This window comes from Patella vulgata, chromosome 5 (assembly GCF_932274485.2).
Source record: "Patella vulgata chromosome 5, xgPatVulg1.2, whole genome shotgun sequence".
NCBI lineage: Eukaryota > Metazoa > Mollusca > Gastropoda > Patellidae > Patella > Patella vulgata.
The window spans coordinates 8,006,098-8,019,197 of NC_065883.2; the positions used below are offsets into that span (position 1 = coordinate 8,006,098).

The 13,100-nt window shown below is 36.9% G+C and overlaps 1 protein-coding gene across 1 annotated transcript in view; it reads left to right on the top strand.

Moving 5' to 3' along the window:
- Positions 1 to 3,576, top strand: part of LOC126822427 (nuclear pore complex protein Nup133) — a 28,757-nt gene extending 25,181 nt beyond the window's left edge. The window contains exons 19-21 of the mRNA XM_056101307.1: positions 1,268 to 1,353; positions 2,560 to 2,733; positions 2,777 to 3,576. Of these exons, the coding sequence (XP_055957282.1) occupies positions 1,268 to 1,353; positions 2,560 to 2,693 (220 nt within the window). The 3' untranslated portion in view covers positions 2,694 to 2,733; positions 2,777 to 3,576. The remainder of the gene's footprint in view (positions 1 to 1,267; positions 1,354 to 2,559; positions 2,734 to 2,776) is intronic.
- The last annotated feature ends 9,524 nt before the right edge of the window (positions 3,577 to 13,100 follow it).

The following is a 13,100-nucleotide window of genomic DNA, read 5'->3' on the forward strand; positions in this document are numbered from 1 at the left end:
AATACTCAACAGGTTGCAATTATGAACAGATTTTGTTCAAATTCAGCATATCAATCATTTCAATAACAGGGTGGTCGGTGGTACCTATTTATATTGTTCCATATCCAATCGCCAGGGGCAGAGTCACGCCCAATTTTTGTGTTTATCGTCTACAGATCGTTTTTAGTGTGCCGTGAAATTTTAAACAGCACACTAAGAAAATGTGAGAAAAAAAACATGTGATCCCAATTGAGTATCCACTGATAAGTTCATAGCTTTGTTTTTCTTTATTTAGTCTATGTGTCTATGACTAGTCTCTGTCTACGGCTGTATGTCGTCTGACTTACCATGTTTTTATTTTGCAAAATTCAGATATTTTCATATATATTTAGCCAGGTGTGCGGATATTTCTCAGGTTCCAAGGTGTGGCGTTGGCCAAAAAAGGTTGAGAACCACTGGTCTACAGACTGCAATTCTGAATGTATCATCTTGTCTTTAGACCGTAAAGACAGCAACTATTATTTTGGGTGCATGTCCTGACCCCCAGGGGCGGTGTCATACCCACGTTTTTGTTAATAATTAGTCTCTAAATTTTGGCAAAACAAACCCAACACCTAGCCTTCTTTGCCTCTTGTCATATTACAGTTGAGTTATTGCAGCTATTTCATATTTCATTCTCTTCATTTTAAAAAATACCAGGTCAAACAAAGCAGGAATTTGGACGAATATTGCAGCGGTAGCTTTGCTCTTGTTTTAGATTGTGTTGTCTATATTAAATATGAAGATAAATTGCTATTAAACATACATTATGCAAGAGCTAAATCTGCCTATTGCAGGTCTTTCTTTAGGCCTGAAGTGTTATTAATTAGACATTAATTAACTTATCCAGACCATAATCAACTCTCGATTTCACCGCTAGCCAGCGATATTTACTGGATTGGAATTTGACCTGCTGCGCAACGCTCATTAATGATTAAATCAAAAAGTGGATGATCGAGACTGTGTTTTATCGAACCGACTTTAGTAATGATGATCGAGGCTAGGCCTAAAATTAAATCGCTAAATTCTCGGTTCAGAGTGAATCAATTTGACTGAAATTTTCAGCAAATTCTCTTTACATTATCTAGTTTTTAACTATTATAGTGAGAATTGCCAGCTCTTTATCTAATCTCCCATAATGTATCTTTAATTGATATGTGTCATTTTGTTTTGGGATTAAGTTGGTGGGGGGGACATACCTCACTGTTGACTTGTTTAATAATAATTTTGTGTTTTTATTTTTTAACAGTTGGGATAGTAATACAACCAGTGATCCACTAGATACCAATAAAGATACAATCTTCTTTAAAACAGTTGATCTTGCTTATACACAAGGTAAACAATCTCTCTCTCTCTCTCTCTCTCTCTCTGTCTCTCTCTCTCTCTCATTAAAACAGTTAATCTTGCTTACACACAAGGTAAATGGTTTATGTCTTACAAAGGTCTTCCTAAATGGGTAAGATGCTGGCTCGCTAGCCTGGAGGTCGGGTGTTCGATCCCTGCATTGGCCGAGAAAGTGCATCCAGATTTTCCGGTGTGGTTCTCCATTGTCAGTGATGCAAGATGACGGGCCTGACAAGGACAGCTGTCTAGTTGTTCAGATGGGACAAAAAAAAAACGTGGTCCTGTGTACACAATGGACGTAAAAGATCCATTGGCAGTTGGAATTCGATATAAGAGTATGCCGTAGTGCCGCTGTCCTGGCAAAATTTCCCTCATAGCACACTGTATGGCGTATATGTCTGTCTTCATTAGCCCTGTTCGGAGCAGAACAGTAGGACATTAAATTTCATTTCATTTCATTTCACAAAGGTCTTCTGTTCCCATGACAAGTGCACTTAAAAGCAGTTCTTCACGTTTAAGGTTAGCTTTAGCTCCTGTCCCTGCTCCTCTAGATGCACTGCAACATTCCTTCCCACCTCGACTTTCCTTAGAGGAGTCATTAAAGACTCCTGCAAATTAACTAAATAGCTCTCCTAAATATTGAGATTAATAAACTACTTTCAGTTTTTGTTTATTTTTAAACTGCATACATTCGAGCTATCAGTTTCTATGATGATAATTGTGACACTACCATATTCACCAAACATATTTATCAAATATTAAGCAAGACTAAAGCATAAATACAATTTAGCTCTCCTTCATTCAAGAAAATGTAGAATTACTCTTGCAATATCATTAAGAAGAGTTTTTTTTACAGGAGCTTTTTTCTTATTTTTGAAATTGGCAGGAGCTTTTCATGGCTCCCGCTCAATTTTATAAATGTGAAGGATTGTAAAAGGCATATGGCTCTATTCTTTGGAACCTTCAAATAGATGAAAATGGTTCAATTATGATTTTCACGATTGTGTTGCAGTCCAGGGGCCTGTTTCATAAGATTTTAACTAAGATAAAATCCAAATTTTAGTAATTTGATTCGATGATATTAGATTGAATTTAGGTCTTGGCCAATCAAAATTGAAGTATCTACTAAAATTTGGATTTTATCTTTAGTTAAGATTTGAGAAACAGGACCTAAGTTGTTTATTTGTGTATTTTTAGGTGAAGATTTAAACGAGTGTTTACCAAGTGTAGAAGAGTTACTAGAATCCAAGGAATTAGGGGATTTAAGACACAATCCTAATTTTCAATTCTTAATAAAAGCTGGTTATGAACATTTACAGTCAGTTATGTGACCTCATGATAGTTTTGAACATTTACAATCTGTTATGTGACCTGCTATAAAGTTATTATGAACATTTACAATCTGTTATGTGACATGCTATAAAGTTATTATGAACATTTACAATCTGTTATGTGCTATAAAGTCATTAAGAACATTTACAGTCTGTTATGTGACCTGCTATAAAGTCATTAAGAACATTTACAATCTGCTATGTGCTATAAAGTCATTAAGAACATTTACAATCTGTTATGTGACCTGCTATAAAGTCATTAAGAACATTTACAATCTGCTATGTGACATGTTATGAAGTCTTTAAGAACATTTACAATCTGTTGTGTGGCATGCTATAAAGTCATTATGAACATTTACAATATGTTATGTAACATGCCATCAAGTCATTATGAACATTTACAATCTGTTATGTAACATGCTATAAAGTCATTATGAACATTTACAATCTGTTATGTGACATGTTATGAAGTCATGAAGAACATTTACAATCTGTGTTGTGACATGCTATGAAGTCATTATGAACATTTACAATCTTTTGTGTGCTATAAAGTCATTAAGAACATTTACAGTCTGTTATGTGACCTGCTATAAGGTCTTGATGAACATTTACAGTCTGTTATATAACATGCTATAACAGGTCTTAAGAACATTTACAATCTGTTATGTGGCATGCTATTGTCGTTATGAAGATTTGTGACCTTGACATGCTGTGCTATATGAACATTTACAATGTGTTACGTGATCGGCTATAGAATGGTTATGAACATTTACATATTTACAACCATTACAGCCGCATCAAATAATGATAATATTCCAGTCCACTATTAAATCATCACAACATCATCAGATATTCTGTTTTAATAAAATATGGTGTTAAACACGCCTCTTGTTTCAGTTATATTTACTAGTCTTGACTGACTCACCAGTGAAATCGACTGACTACATGTTACCCGTCAGTCATTAAACATGTCAGTTACAGTTGTTAGTCTTGACTGACTAGCCAGTGAAAGTGACTGCCTGGAGAACTTGAAATGGGGTTTAACGTCCTACTGTTCAGCTCCTGTACTAGGCTAATGAAGATGGGCATACGCCATACAGTGTGCAATGAGGGAATTTTGCCCGGGCAGCGGCACTGTAGCCTATTCTTCAGATATAGTTGTTTGTCTTGACTGACTAGCCAGTGAAAGTGACTGCCTGGAGAATTTGAAATGAAATGGGGTTTAACGTCCTACTGTTCAGCTCCTATACTAGGCTAATGAAGACGGGCATACACCATACAGTATGCTATGAGGGAAATGGCCTTCTCTTATATCGAATTCCAACTGCCAAGGGGTCTTTTATGTGCACGCCAATGACAAGGAGAAACCATATTGGAATATCTCGGAAGAAGTTCCTCGGCCAATGCAGGGATCGAACACGCGACCTCTAGGCTAGCGAGCCAGCATCTTATCCACTTAACCACCGTCCATGGCTCCGCCTGAAGAACCTACCTGTCAGTTAATTAACAAGCCATAAAATGAGAAGTCCAAACAATTTAACCTTAAACACAATAGTTACAGGTGTGTGGGGGTCGGGGTTACATAGTATACTCTGCATAAGTGGGAAGTGTTAGTTGTGCTTTTGGACCGCTGGACTCACAACTTGGTTGTCCTGAAATCAAATCCCGATGTTGCCCGAGAGAAACCTTTATGATTTTTAAAGCTAAACTTGTGTAGAATGCGCATCTTAACAGGAATATGAAAACAATGGATCGAGGGATCCGATACGGAAATGTTCTTCACCAGATAAATATTGAAGTACATAAACAAAAGAGACACTAACACTGTTTTTTTGAACCAACGTTTCGAAGCGGTACCCTCTTTTTCTTCAAGGTAATAAATAAAGCATTTGAAAATAATCTCTGTTATTTCACTTTCCAACTGTCGGAAGATCATTATCATACTGCTAATGGTATATTTGGGACTTCTGTTTTATTGACCCATCCGAACGACCATATACTTTTCCTTGTCAGACCCACCTTCCTGCATCACTACCAATGGGAAACATGGATGGAAATCTAAAATAAATATGAACATTTATTTAAAAATATTTTATGAATAATCATAAAAAGGGATAAAGATAGCCAATCAGTTTTTTTTAAACAATAAATATTTTGAGTTCCTGTGTACACTTTGGCGTGCACGTAAAAGATCTCTTGACAGTTGTAATTCGATATAAGAGTAGGCCTAGTGTCGCTGTTTTGGCAAAATTTCAGTGTTTTTGAAGAGAAAATCACCTGTACCAAGAGAAGTTTTTATTGATAAGAACCCCAAATTAATCACTCCCGATCAACCAATCCTGAAAAGCAAATTCGAACTTAATGTCTTCAAGAAAGAAAATGAAGCCACTCCTTACAGAATATCATTACAGATTTAAATTTAAGGAGCAGCGATCTTTTAAGTACTAATAGTTTAAGAGTCTTAGGAAACTCCGTTTTCCATAAATTTACAAGAGAATGAAGGGTTAGGCTACATGTTGGTAATAAATTACGAACAGCGTATATAAAATGGTATAAAAAGAAAATGAATGTTAAGGGGGCTTATGTCGACTAGTTCCAGTCAGTTGCAAGTGTGCTTGTGCCGATCATATAACTGACTCGGAACTGATAGCGATCACTCTTTAAAATTAACACGTGACTGTTAATTATTCATCACGTGATCAACAAACTGGAGAATACCTTAGAAGAAGCCCCCCCCCCCCAAGGCATGGTCGGTCTTCCCACAATTTTATTAATACATTATTGTCGACATTTGAAAAGTGGGTGTCTTCGTTCGATTCCATTTTGCTTATTTATAGTCACATGACACATGTCTCTTACCACGTGATGTTATTTTCATGGAAACCAGTTGACGCCAGTTGTAAGAACGCTCATGTTGACGGCAACTAGTTGTCGCTAGTTGAAGCGAGTTGCAGAAAGTTAGACATGGCCAACCGACTTCAACTGACTGGAACTAGTTGCTCTGAGTAGAGTTGTAACTGATCTTTTTCAGTTGAAGCCAGTTACTCCCAGTTCGCCCTAAGTTCACAAAGCATTCTCAGACTTAAGTTAAGAATTTACTCAACTTTCAATCACTGTTTATGAGAAATATCTTTGATCCAGAAACACAAAACTTTGCACATAGTTTCTTATTGATGTATTTGATACATTAAAACAACAAAAGTTTTATAATGGGCTATATTTTAGTTAAAATAAGGCAAACAATTTTGAGTAAATTCTTAACTTAAGTCTGAGAATGCTTTGTGATTTAAGTTAGCACCTCGACTATTATATAGAATTTTATATTACAAAGAACAATGTTGCGTTCAATGGCTGCGAAGTTACAATTAAATTTATTAAGATTTTCAATACTCTTTTTTTATATCCTAAATTCTTGAAATCTCAATTTTGTAAAAAAATAAATTAAAAGAATTGAAAGCAATCTTGTAATGGTATTTCTATTTTACAAAGTAATTGACAAACATGATTTATAGGTTTTATTATATGTATCGATAGCTTGTAAAAGGAGCTAAATCGCTAATATTTGGGACCTAGAAATTGACACAAATGGGTCGCAACGCATAAAATAATGTAATCATCCATCATAAAATGTATTCAAATCCAGTAAATATACGCAGGCTAGCGGTGGCATCGAGATTTGATTATGGTCTGAATACGTTAATTAATGTCTAATTAATAATTTAGATAACATTTCAGCCCTAAAAAAGACTTGCAATAGTCAGATTTAGCTCTTGCATAATGTATGTTTAATAGATTTACACATGATGGAAAGCGAACCTAATTTAAATCATGTTATATTTTGTTGATTAAATCGATGGCCGAGAAGTATTTGCAAATCAAACAATACACAGCATCATTGCGACACAGTAAACAGGTGTACACAAAACTTATCTTATTTTCTGAACAGTAATTGTAAATGTCTCATTTGTCTCATGGCATTTAGTAGACTGATTTAGATAATTGTAATATCCATAAAATCTGGTTTTGTTTATCCTTCATTAAAGATACATTATGTAAGATTTAGATAAAGAGCTAGCCATTCTTACTATAACAGTTCGAAAATAGATAATGTAAAAAGAATAATTTAAAAATTCATTCAAATTACACTATTGCGAGCGAAGATATTAGCCTTTCAAGGTTTGACAAGACGTGTGCAATAATTTCAACCGCCGTACTGGTTGTTCGAAGCTAAGTCTCGCTCCTCCATTTTTAGCTTAAATCAAAATATGGCTGAACTTTTCTAATCTATTTAATATCGGATAAATCCGATGCCATCGAGAGTTGATTATGGTCTGGATAAATTAATTAAAGTCTAATTAATAATTTAGATAACATTTCAGGCCTAAAGAAAGGCCTGCAATAGACAGATTTAGCTATTGCATAATGTATGTTTAAATAGGTATATCTATTTTAATAATTGCATTTTTCGGAAAAGATCAAATATCTCACGACTGAATCCACGCTAATGTGAAAATTTAACATTTAATTAAGAATACAAAATACCAATGCTAGAAGGCTTGGTCTCGCTTTAACTATAACGTACATCTTTATATCTTATCAAGCCCTTCACGTAATACCCTGCATATTTCGGTACTAATTTCATTTGGGTACAAGCCCAATTTGTGAGCCTAACAGATTCCTCGATCGGCGCGAATACCAAGTCTCGCGCCTTGAAGCTAAAATGTCTACCTGTGATAATCGAGTTGCAAAGTTCAAGGTTCGTTCAATGTCAACCTCTGATTGGACGCTACTATTCATGTGTCTTTAGATAACGTTGCTGTAAGTTCGGGAATTGTGAAGTAATCTAGCAACGTCCAGATGTAAAACTCACAGTCGTTGCTTCAAGAACATCCAGATGTTCTAAAAAAAACTCGTAGTCGTTGCTTCAGGAACATGTCTCCCGGTATGGATTCAATCGGATCAAACAACCGGCTCATCAATTGGTTCAAGAAAAAAGACAACTGTCCTGTTATATAAGGCCATAACTTTGTATATACCGAACGGAATTGAACCATTTTTTGAATTGGTATCTTAATCGAGATTCACCTTTTTCACAATTACAGGTGATTCTGTAGTGTTAGGTCTATTTGATAAGGCCAACTTCACGTTTGGTCTAAGGTCAGGTACTGAATTTTCATCATCCTAGGTCAGTGCTTATGTGGAGACTCAACCCCTCCCCCAAATTCTTAAAACTAACCCTGGATCTAGCCCTAATGCTTACCCTAACCCTAACCTACAATCTCACCCAACAATCACATGCCCTAAGCGATCTTGAAGAAAATTGAACCGACCTTAACAAATAGATCTAGCCGATTCTGTTGTGAGAAGCACACTCAGAGTATTATATAAATATAACCAACGTCTTTTCTACGGCAGACGGTTGGGTCAAAATAGCCAGGGTAGATATCTTGGGTTTAAATGTGTTTAGTTAAATCTTATAAGTAAGTTACTGTATTATTGTGGTAGAATTCAGTATCACATACAAGTGAAGAGTCAAGGGGAAGAACGATCTCAGTCACATTTTTGTATTTTCGCATAAAAGGCAAAACAGTCTGTTGGACGAGAATGCTTGATTACAACTTCAAAATGATGTTTAATACGAATCATAATTACCAGTACAACAACTTACTTCCACTTATCAGCCAAATTAAGGTCAAATAAAGGGTACGATGGACGTATTTGTCCGGGAGACCATTTCAGAAGGGCCTTGATTCGATATGACTCCGATCGTTTTTACCGGAAATTGATTGTTCCTGAGAAAACTTATACAATTTCCTAACAAATGGCGCCATAAACTGGGGTTCGTTGAAAAATTGACTTAGATTGTTCTTCCCCGGGGCTCTTAAAGTAGTTTTGCTATCATCTGAACTTTGTCTGTCATTATATCTACAACGTGAAGTACTGCTGTGACACAGGACAGTGTCACATATTGTATTTACTGAACGGTCAAGAGTGCCACCAACACCCACACATCCACACCCACGACACTGGTATTATATTTTAGGGCCTAAATATAGATTTCAGATAACCGTTAAATAAAAAAAATATGTCTGTGGTAGTCGATATAACACATTTTAAATGTATATATTTAAAACAAAATGCTTGTATTATAGAAAAAAAACAACAGATTAAATACGTGTAATTGAATCGAATACTGTTATTACATGGAAATATACCAATATAAATATTTAGTTTCCACTGATATAGCCTATATAAGTCTAGACTAACAAATCTGTATCTATGAACCGTGAGACTGATTGTGATTAAATCCAACTAAATTGTTGAATGGTAGTCCTGGGTCAGTCTATTTAATTCATTTCTTATAATAACCTTGAGGTCAAAACATATAAATCTTTATGTAGAAGGGTTAGCGTTCTCATATAATAATTATAAGAAATGAAATTGGAAATGAAATGAAATGTAGTTTTATGGCACGTCAGCTCCAACCGGGCTATATTGCGCCAAACATATGGTGAATATTACGAGACAGGCTAAATTATATCACAGAAAAACGTTATATGCATAAATAAAAACAATATCACAGTTAATACAATTAAAAATAAAATATCACTTTTATGCATATAAATATTAAATACAAAAATGATATGATATATATATATACAATTAAAATTTATGATAAAATCCTGTCTCTTTTAAAAAGTCTAACGCTTTACCATATAAACCCGGTTGGGTAAACATCTGATGTAATGACTGACAACGGTAAAAATTTGATCTAATATCCTTGAAATGCTTGCACTCAATCAAAATGTGCTTAACTGTCAAAGGAACATGACAGTGTTCACATTCTGGTTGAATGAAATTGGAGAGAGAGAGAGAGAGAGAGAGAGAGAGAGAGTAGGTCATTTTGAGACTAACATGTGATTCAATTTGTATTTCAACAATTCTTTAGCAGTGGGAGGAAACCGGGGGACCCGGAGAAAACCCATGAGGTTGGACAGGCGACCCTACTCCTTGTTACGTACAACCGGGGAATCGAAACCACACCAGTTGACTCAATGACCAAAATTTTCTTCGGGGGTCCATACAAGGTCAGTTCTGCTTCTTCACCTCTCGAAGAAAACCGGCGCCGCTGTCTGTAAACCTGAAATTTTTTCGGGCATTTCTAGTTTTTCTTCCCTAACTGTCATTGAGCCCTAATAAAACACTAATTTTACTTTTCTTTTAATTGAATACCACAAATTTGTACTTAGTTGGCTATGGATTAAAACATTTTGTCTGGAGCCACTCTACTTTGTGCGACATTTTTCGAGCAATACAATACAAGGGGAGCTCTGCTTCTTCGCCTCTCGAGGAATATCGGCGCCGCTGTCTGTACACCCGAAATTATTTCGGGCATTTGGGGTTCTGCCCCCCTAACTGTCATCGAGCCCGTACGCCTATGTCAATGACAGACTTTGGGAAACAGCGCGCACATGCTAACCATTTAGCCATCCAACCCCCCGAAATGAAATGAAATGAGATTTAGGGTTCTACGTCTCTGCAGCAATCGGTTTATTTAAAAGTGGCAAACGCTGAGAAGGAAATTTTGCGCTGACAGTGTTCACGCAGCCAGCTCTTATTTCTTCCCCTTGTCAGTGGTGCAGAACGGATGGCCTGACTAGAACAGTTGTCTAGTCGTTCGGATGGGACGAAAAAACCGAGGACCCGTGTATATATTGGCGTGTACGTAAAAGATCCCTTGGTAGTTTGAATTCGATATAAGAGTAGGCCGTAGTGCCGCTGCCTGGGCAAAATTACCCTTATAGCAAACTGTATGGCGTATGCTCGCCTTCATTAGCGCAGTAGGAACAGAACTGTAGGTCGTTAAACTGTAGGACGTTTAATTTCTACTCTTTTTTCGATATCCAGTCTTCATGGGATTGTTAACGTGTGGTTATAGCTATACAAGGCAGCCGAAAGACTAGGCGTTGGCCCTCCATCCCCCTTTCCTGCAACTCTGATAATAAGGGGAAACCGAAACCAGACAGGGAAATATCAAGGAAATTATATGGCCATCAGTGACGTCAAACCCAGCCCCACACCCACTGAACAATCGTGGCTCTCTGAACCCCAAAAAGAGATAAATATGATCCCCACTGGGCATGTCGTGTAAATACATAAAGTCTCTTTAGGGTAATTAGTATCGGGATCTTTCAAGTCTGGTCAGTAATTCTTTGTTTCAGTTCATCAAATACGCTCATCAAAGGGATGATTTCCATGCACACGTGGGGCTCTAGAGTAGATAATTTCACGATGCTATAAACATAAGCATATCCATTAGCTCTTTTCATTGGTAATACATTGTAAACAAACGCTTCTTAGTTGATAGAATCAAAGAAGCTTGTGTACCCTATAGAGGTCATAATTTTTATCCGATTTAAAAAATCGTTTAATTATATCACATTTACACCCTAAGGTCGGCTGAGTTCGAATTTCGTGAAAATCGGCCCAAAACTGACAGATAAAATGGCCGCCCTTCGTTCTCAAATAGCTTAAAAAATATGGTATATCAAGGTTGTGGACCCTATAGAGGTCACAATTTCTATCCGATTTTGTTGAAACTTGAAATGTAAGTTTATAACCAAGAGATCTCGGTTACTTTCGATATTCGCGCATATCGGACCGTAACTTCCTGAATTATGGCCCCTGATTGTTCGAAAAATCGCGTTTTTAACTTGTGGACCCTATAGAGGTCATAATTTTTATCCGATTTAAAAAAAACGTATTATTATGTCACCGTTGCACCCTAAGGTCGGCTGAGTTCGAATTTCGTGAAAATCGGCCCAAAACTGACAGACAAAATGGCCACCCCTCGTTCTCAAATTGCGTAAAAATATGGTATATCAAGGTTGTGGACCCTATAGAGGTCACAATTTTTATCCAATTTTGTTGAAACTTGAAATGTAAGTTTATAACCCAAAGATTTTGGTTCCTTTCGATATTTGCGCATATTGAATTATAATTTCCGGAATTATGGCCCTTGATTGTAGGAAAAATCACTTTCGTTTTAGCTTGTTTTCTATCCATCTCTCGAAAATGTTGGCGTATCCTGCCTGGCAGTCGCTGGTTATATAAGAATTCGTTCTTGCACTAGGGTTTTAGCAGTAGGAGGAAATCAGAGGACTCGGAGAAAACCCACGAGATTGGACAGGCGACCCTATACCTTGTCACGCACAACTGGGGAATCGAAACCACGCCAGTTGACTCAATAACAGATACAAGCAAACGCGTCAACCATTCGGCCTTCCACCCCACCCCTCTTTTCTTGACAAGCACCTCTACCCTGCACAACGGACACGGAGGAAGCCAGACAGAAAATTCCCGAGGAACTTTCACGACCAACACCGGGATCAAACCCCGGGCCCCAAGTTCACAAAGCATTCTCAGACTTTACTCAAAATTGATCGCCTTATTTTAACTAAAATATAGCCCTTTATAAAACTTTTGTTGTTTTATTGTATCAAATAAATCAATAAGAAATGATGTGTAAAGTTTTGTGTTTCTTCATCAAAGATATTTCTCATAAACAGTGATTAAAAATTGAGTAAATTCTTAACTTAAGTCTGAGAATACTTCGTGAACTCGATACCGGAATTCTTTGTTAATTAGCTAGCTCCACGCCCACCGAACCATCATTGCTGTCTGAACCCCCAAAAGAGATGGATAAATAATAACAATAAAAAAAAAATCTTTGATCTATTATAATATATGAATTTGAAACAGTTAAATCCCAAGAGGTTATTGGTGTCTATGCGCGAAGAGGGGTTGGATGGCTGAATGGTTAGCGTGTGCGCGCTGTGTCATAAATTCTGTCATTGAGTCAACTGGCATGGTTTCGATTCCCCGGTTGTACGTGACAAGGAGTAGTGTTGCCTTTCCAACCGCGTGGGTTTTCTCCGGGTCCCCCCGGTTTCCTCCCACTGCTAAAGACCCCTACGCGCAAGCGAATTATTGAAATAAAATTGAACCATATGTTAGTCCCGAAATGACCTAGTTTGTGTCGAGTGGACGCTAAACCCCATTTCTCTCTCTCTCTCTCTCTCTCTCTCTAGCTCTATGCGCGAACTCCAACTTTTACGCAAGATTGAATTGCCCTGGTTGATAGTGTCTATAGAATTGACATCATTAATGAAATGATTCTATTTAAACCCGCACAGGACGTGAACCAGTAAATTAAATATCTACCATCCCAGTATATTGTCTGAACGTGATGGATTAGATTATTAGCCTACTAGATTTCTAGTTAGTGATGTCACTGACGAAGTCGTCCAATATCTCATCTATGACATTTATCTTTCACTCTTCCTTTTATTGACCACTGTCACGTGATTGGTCAGTAAATGGACGGACTAAACTCGTTGAACCATT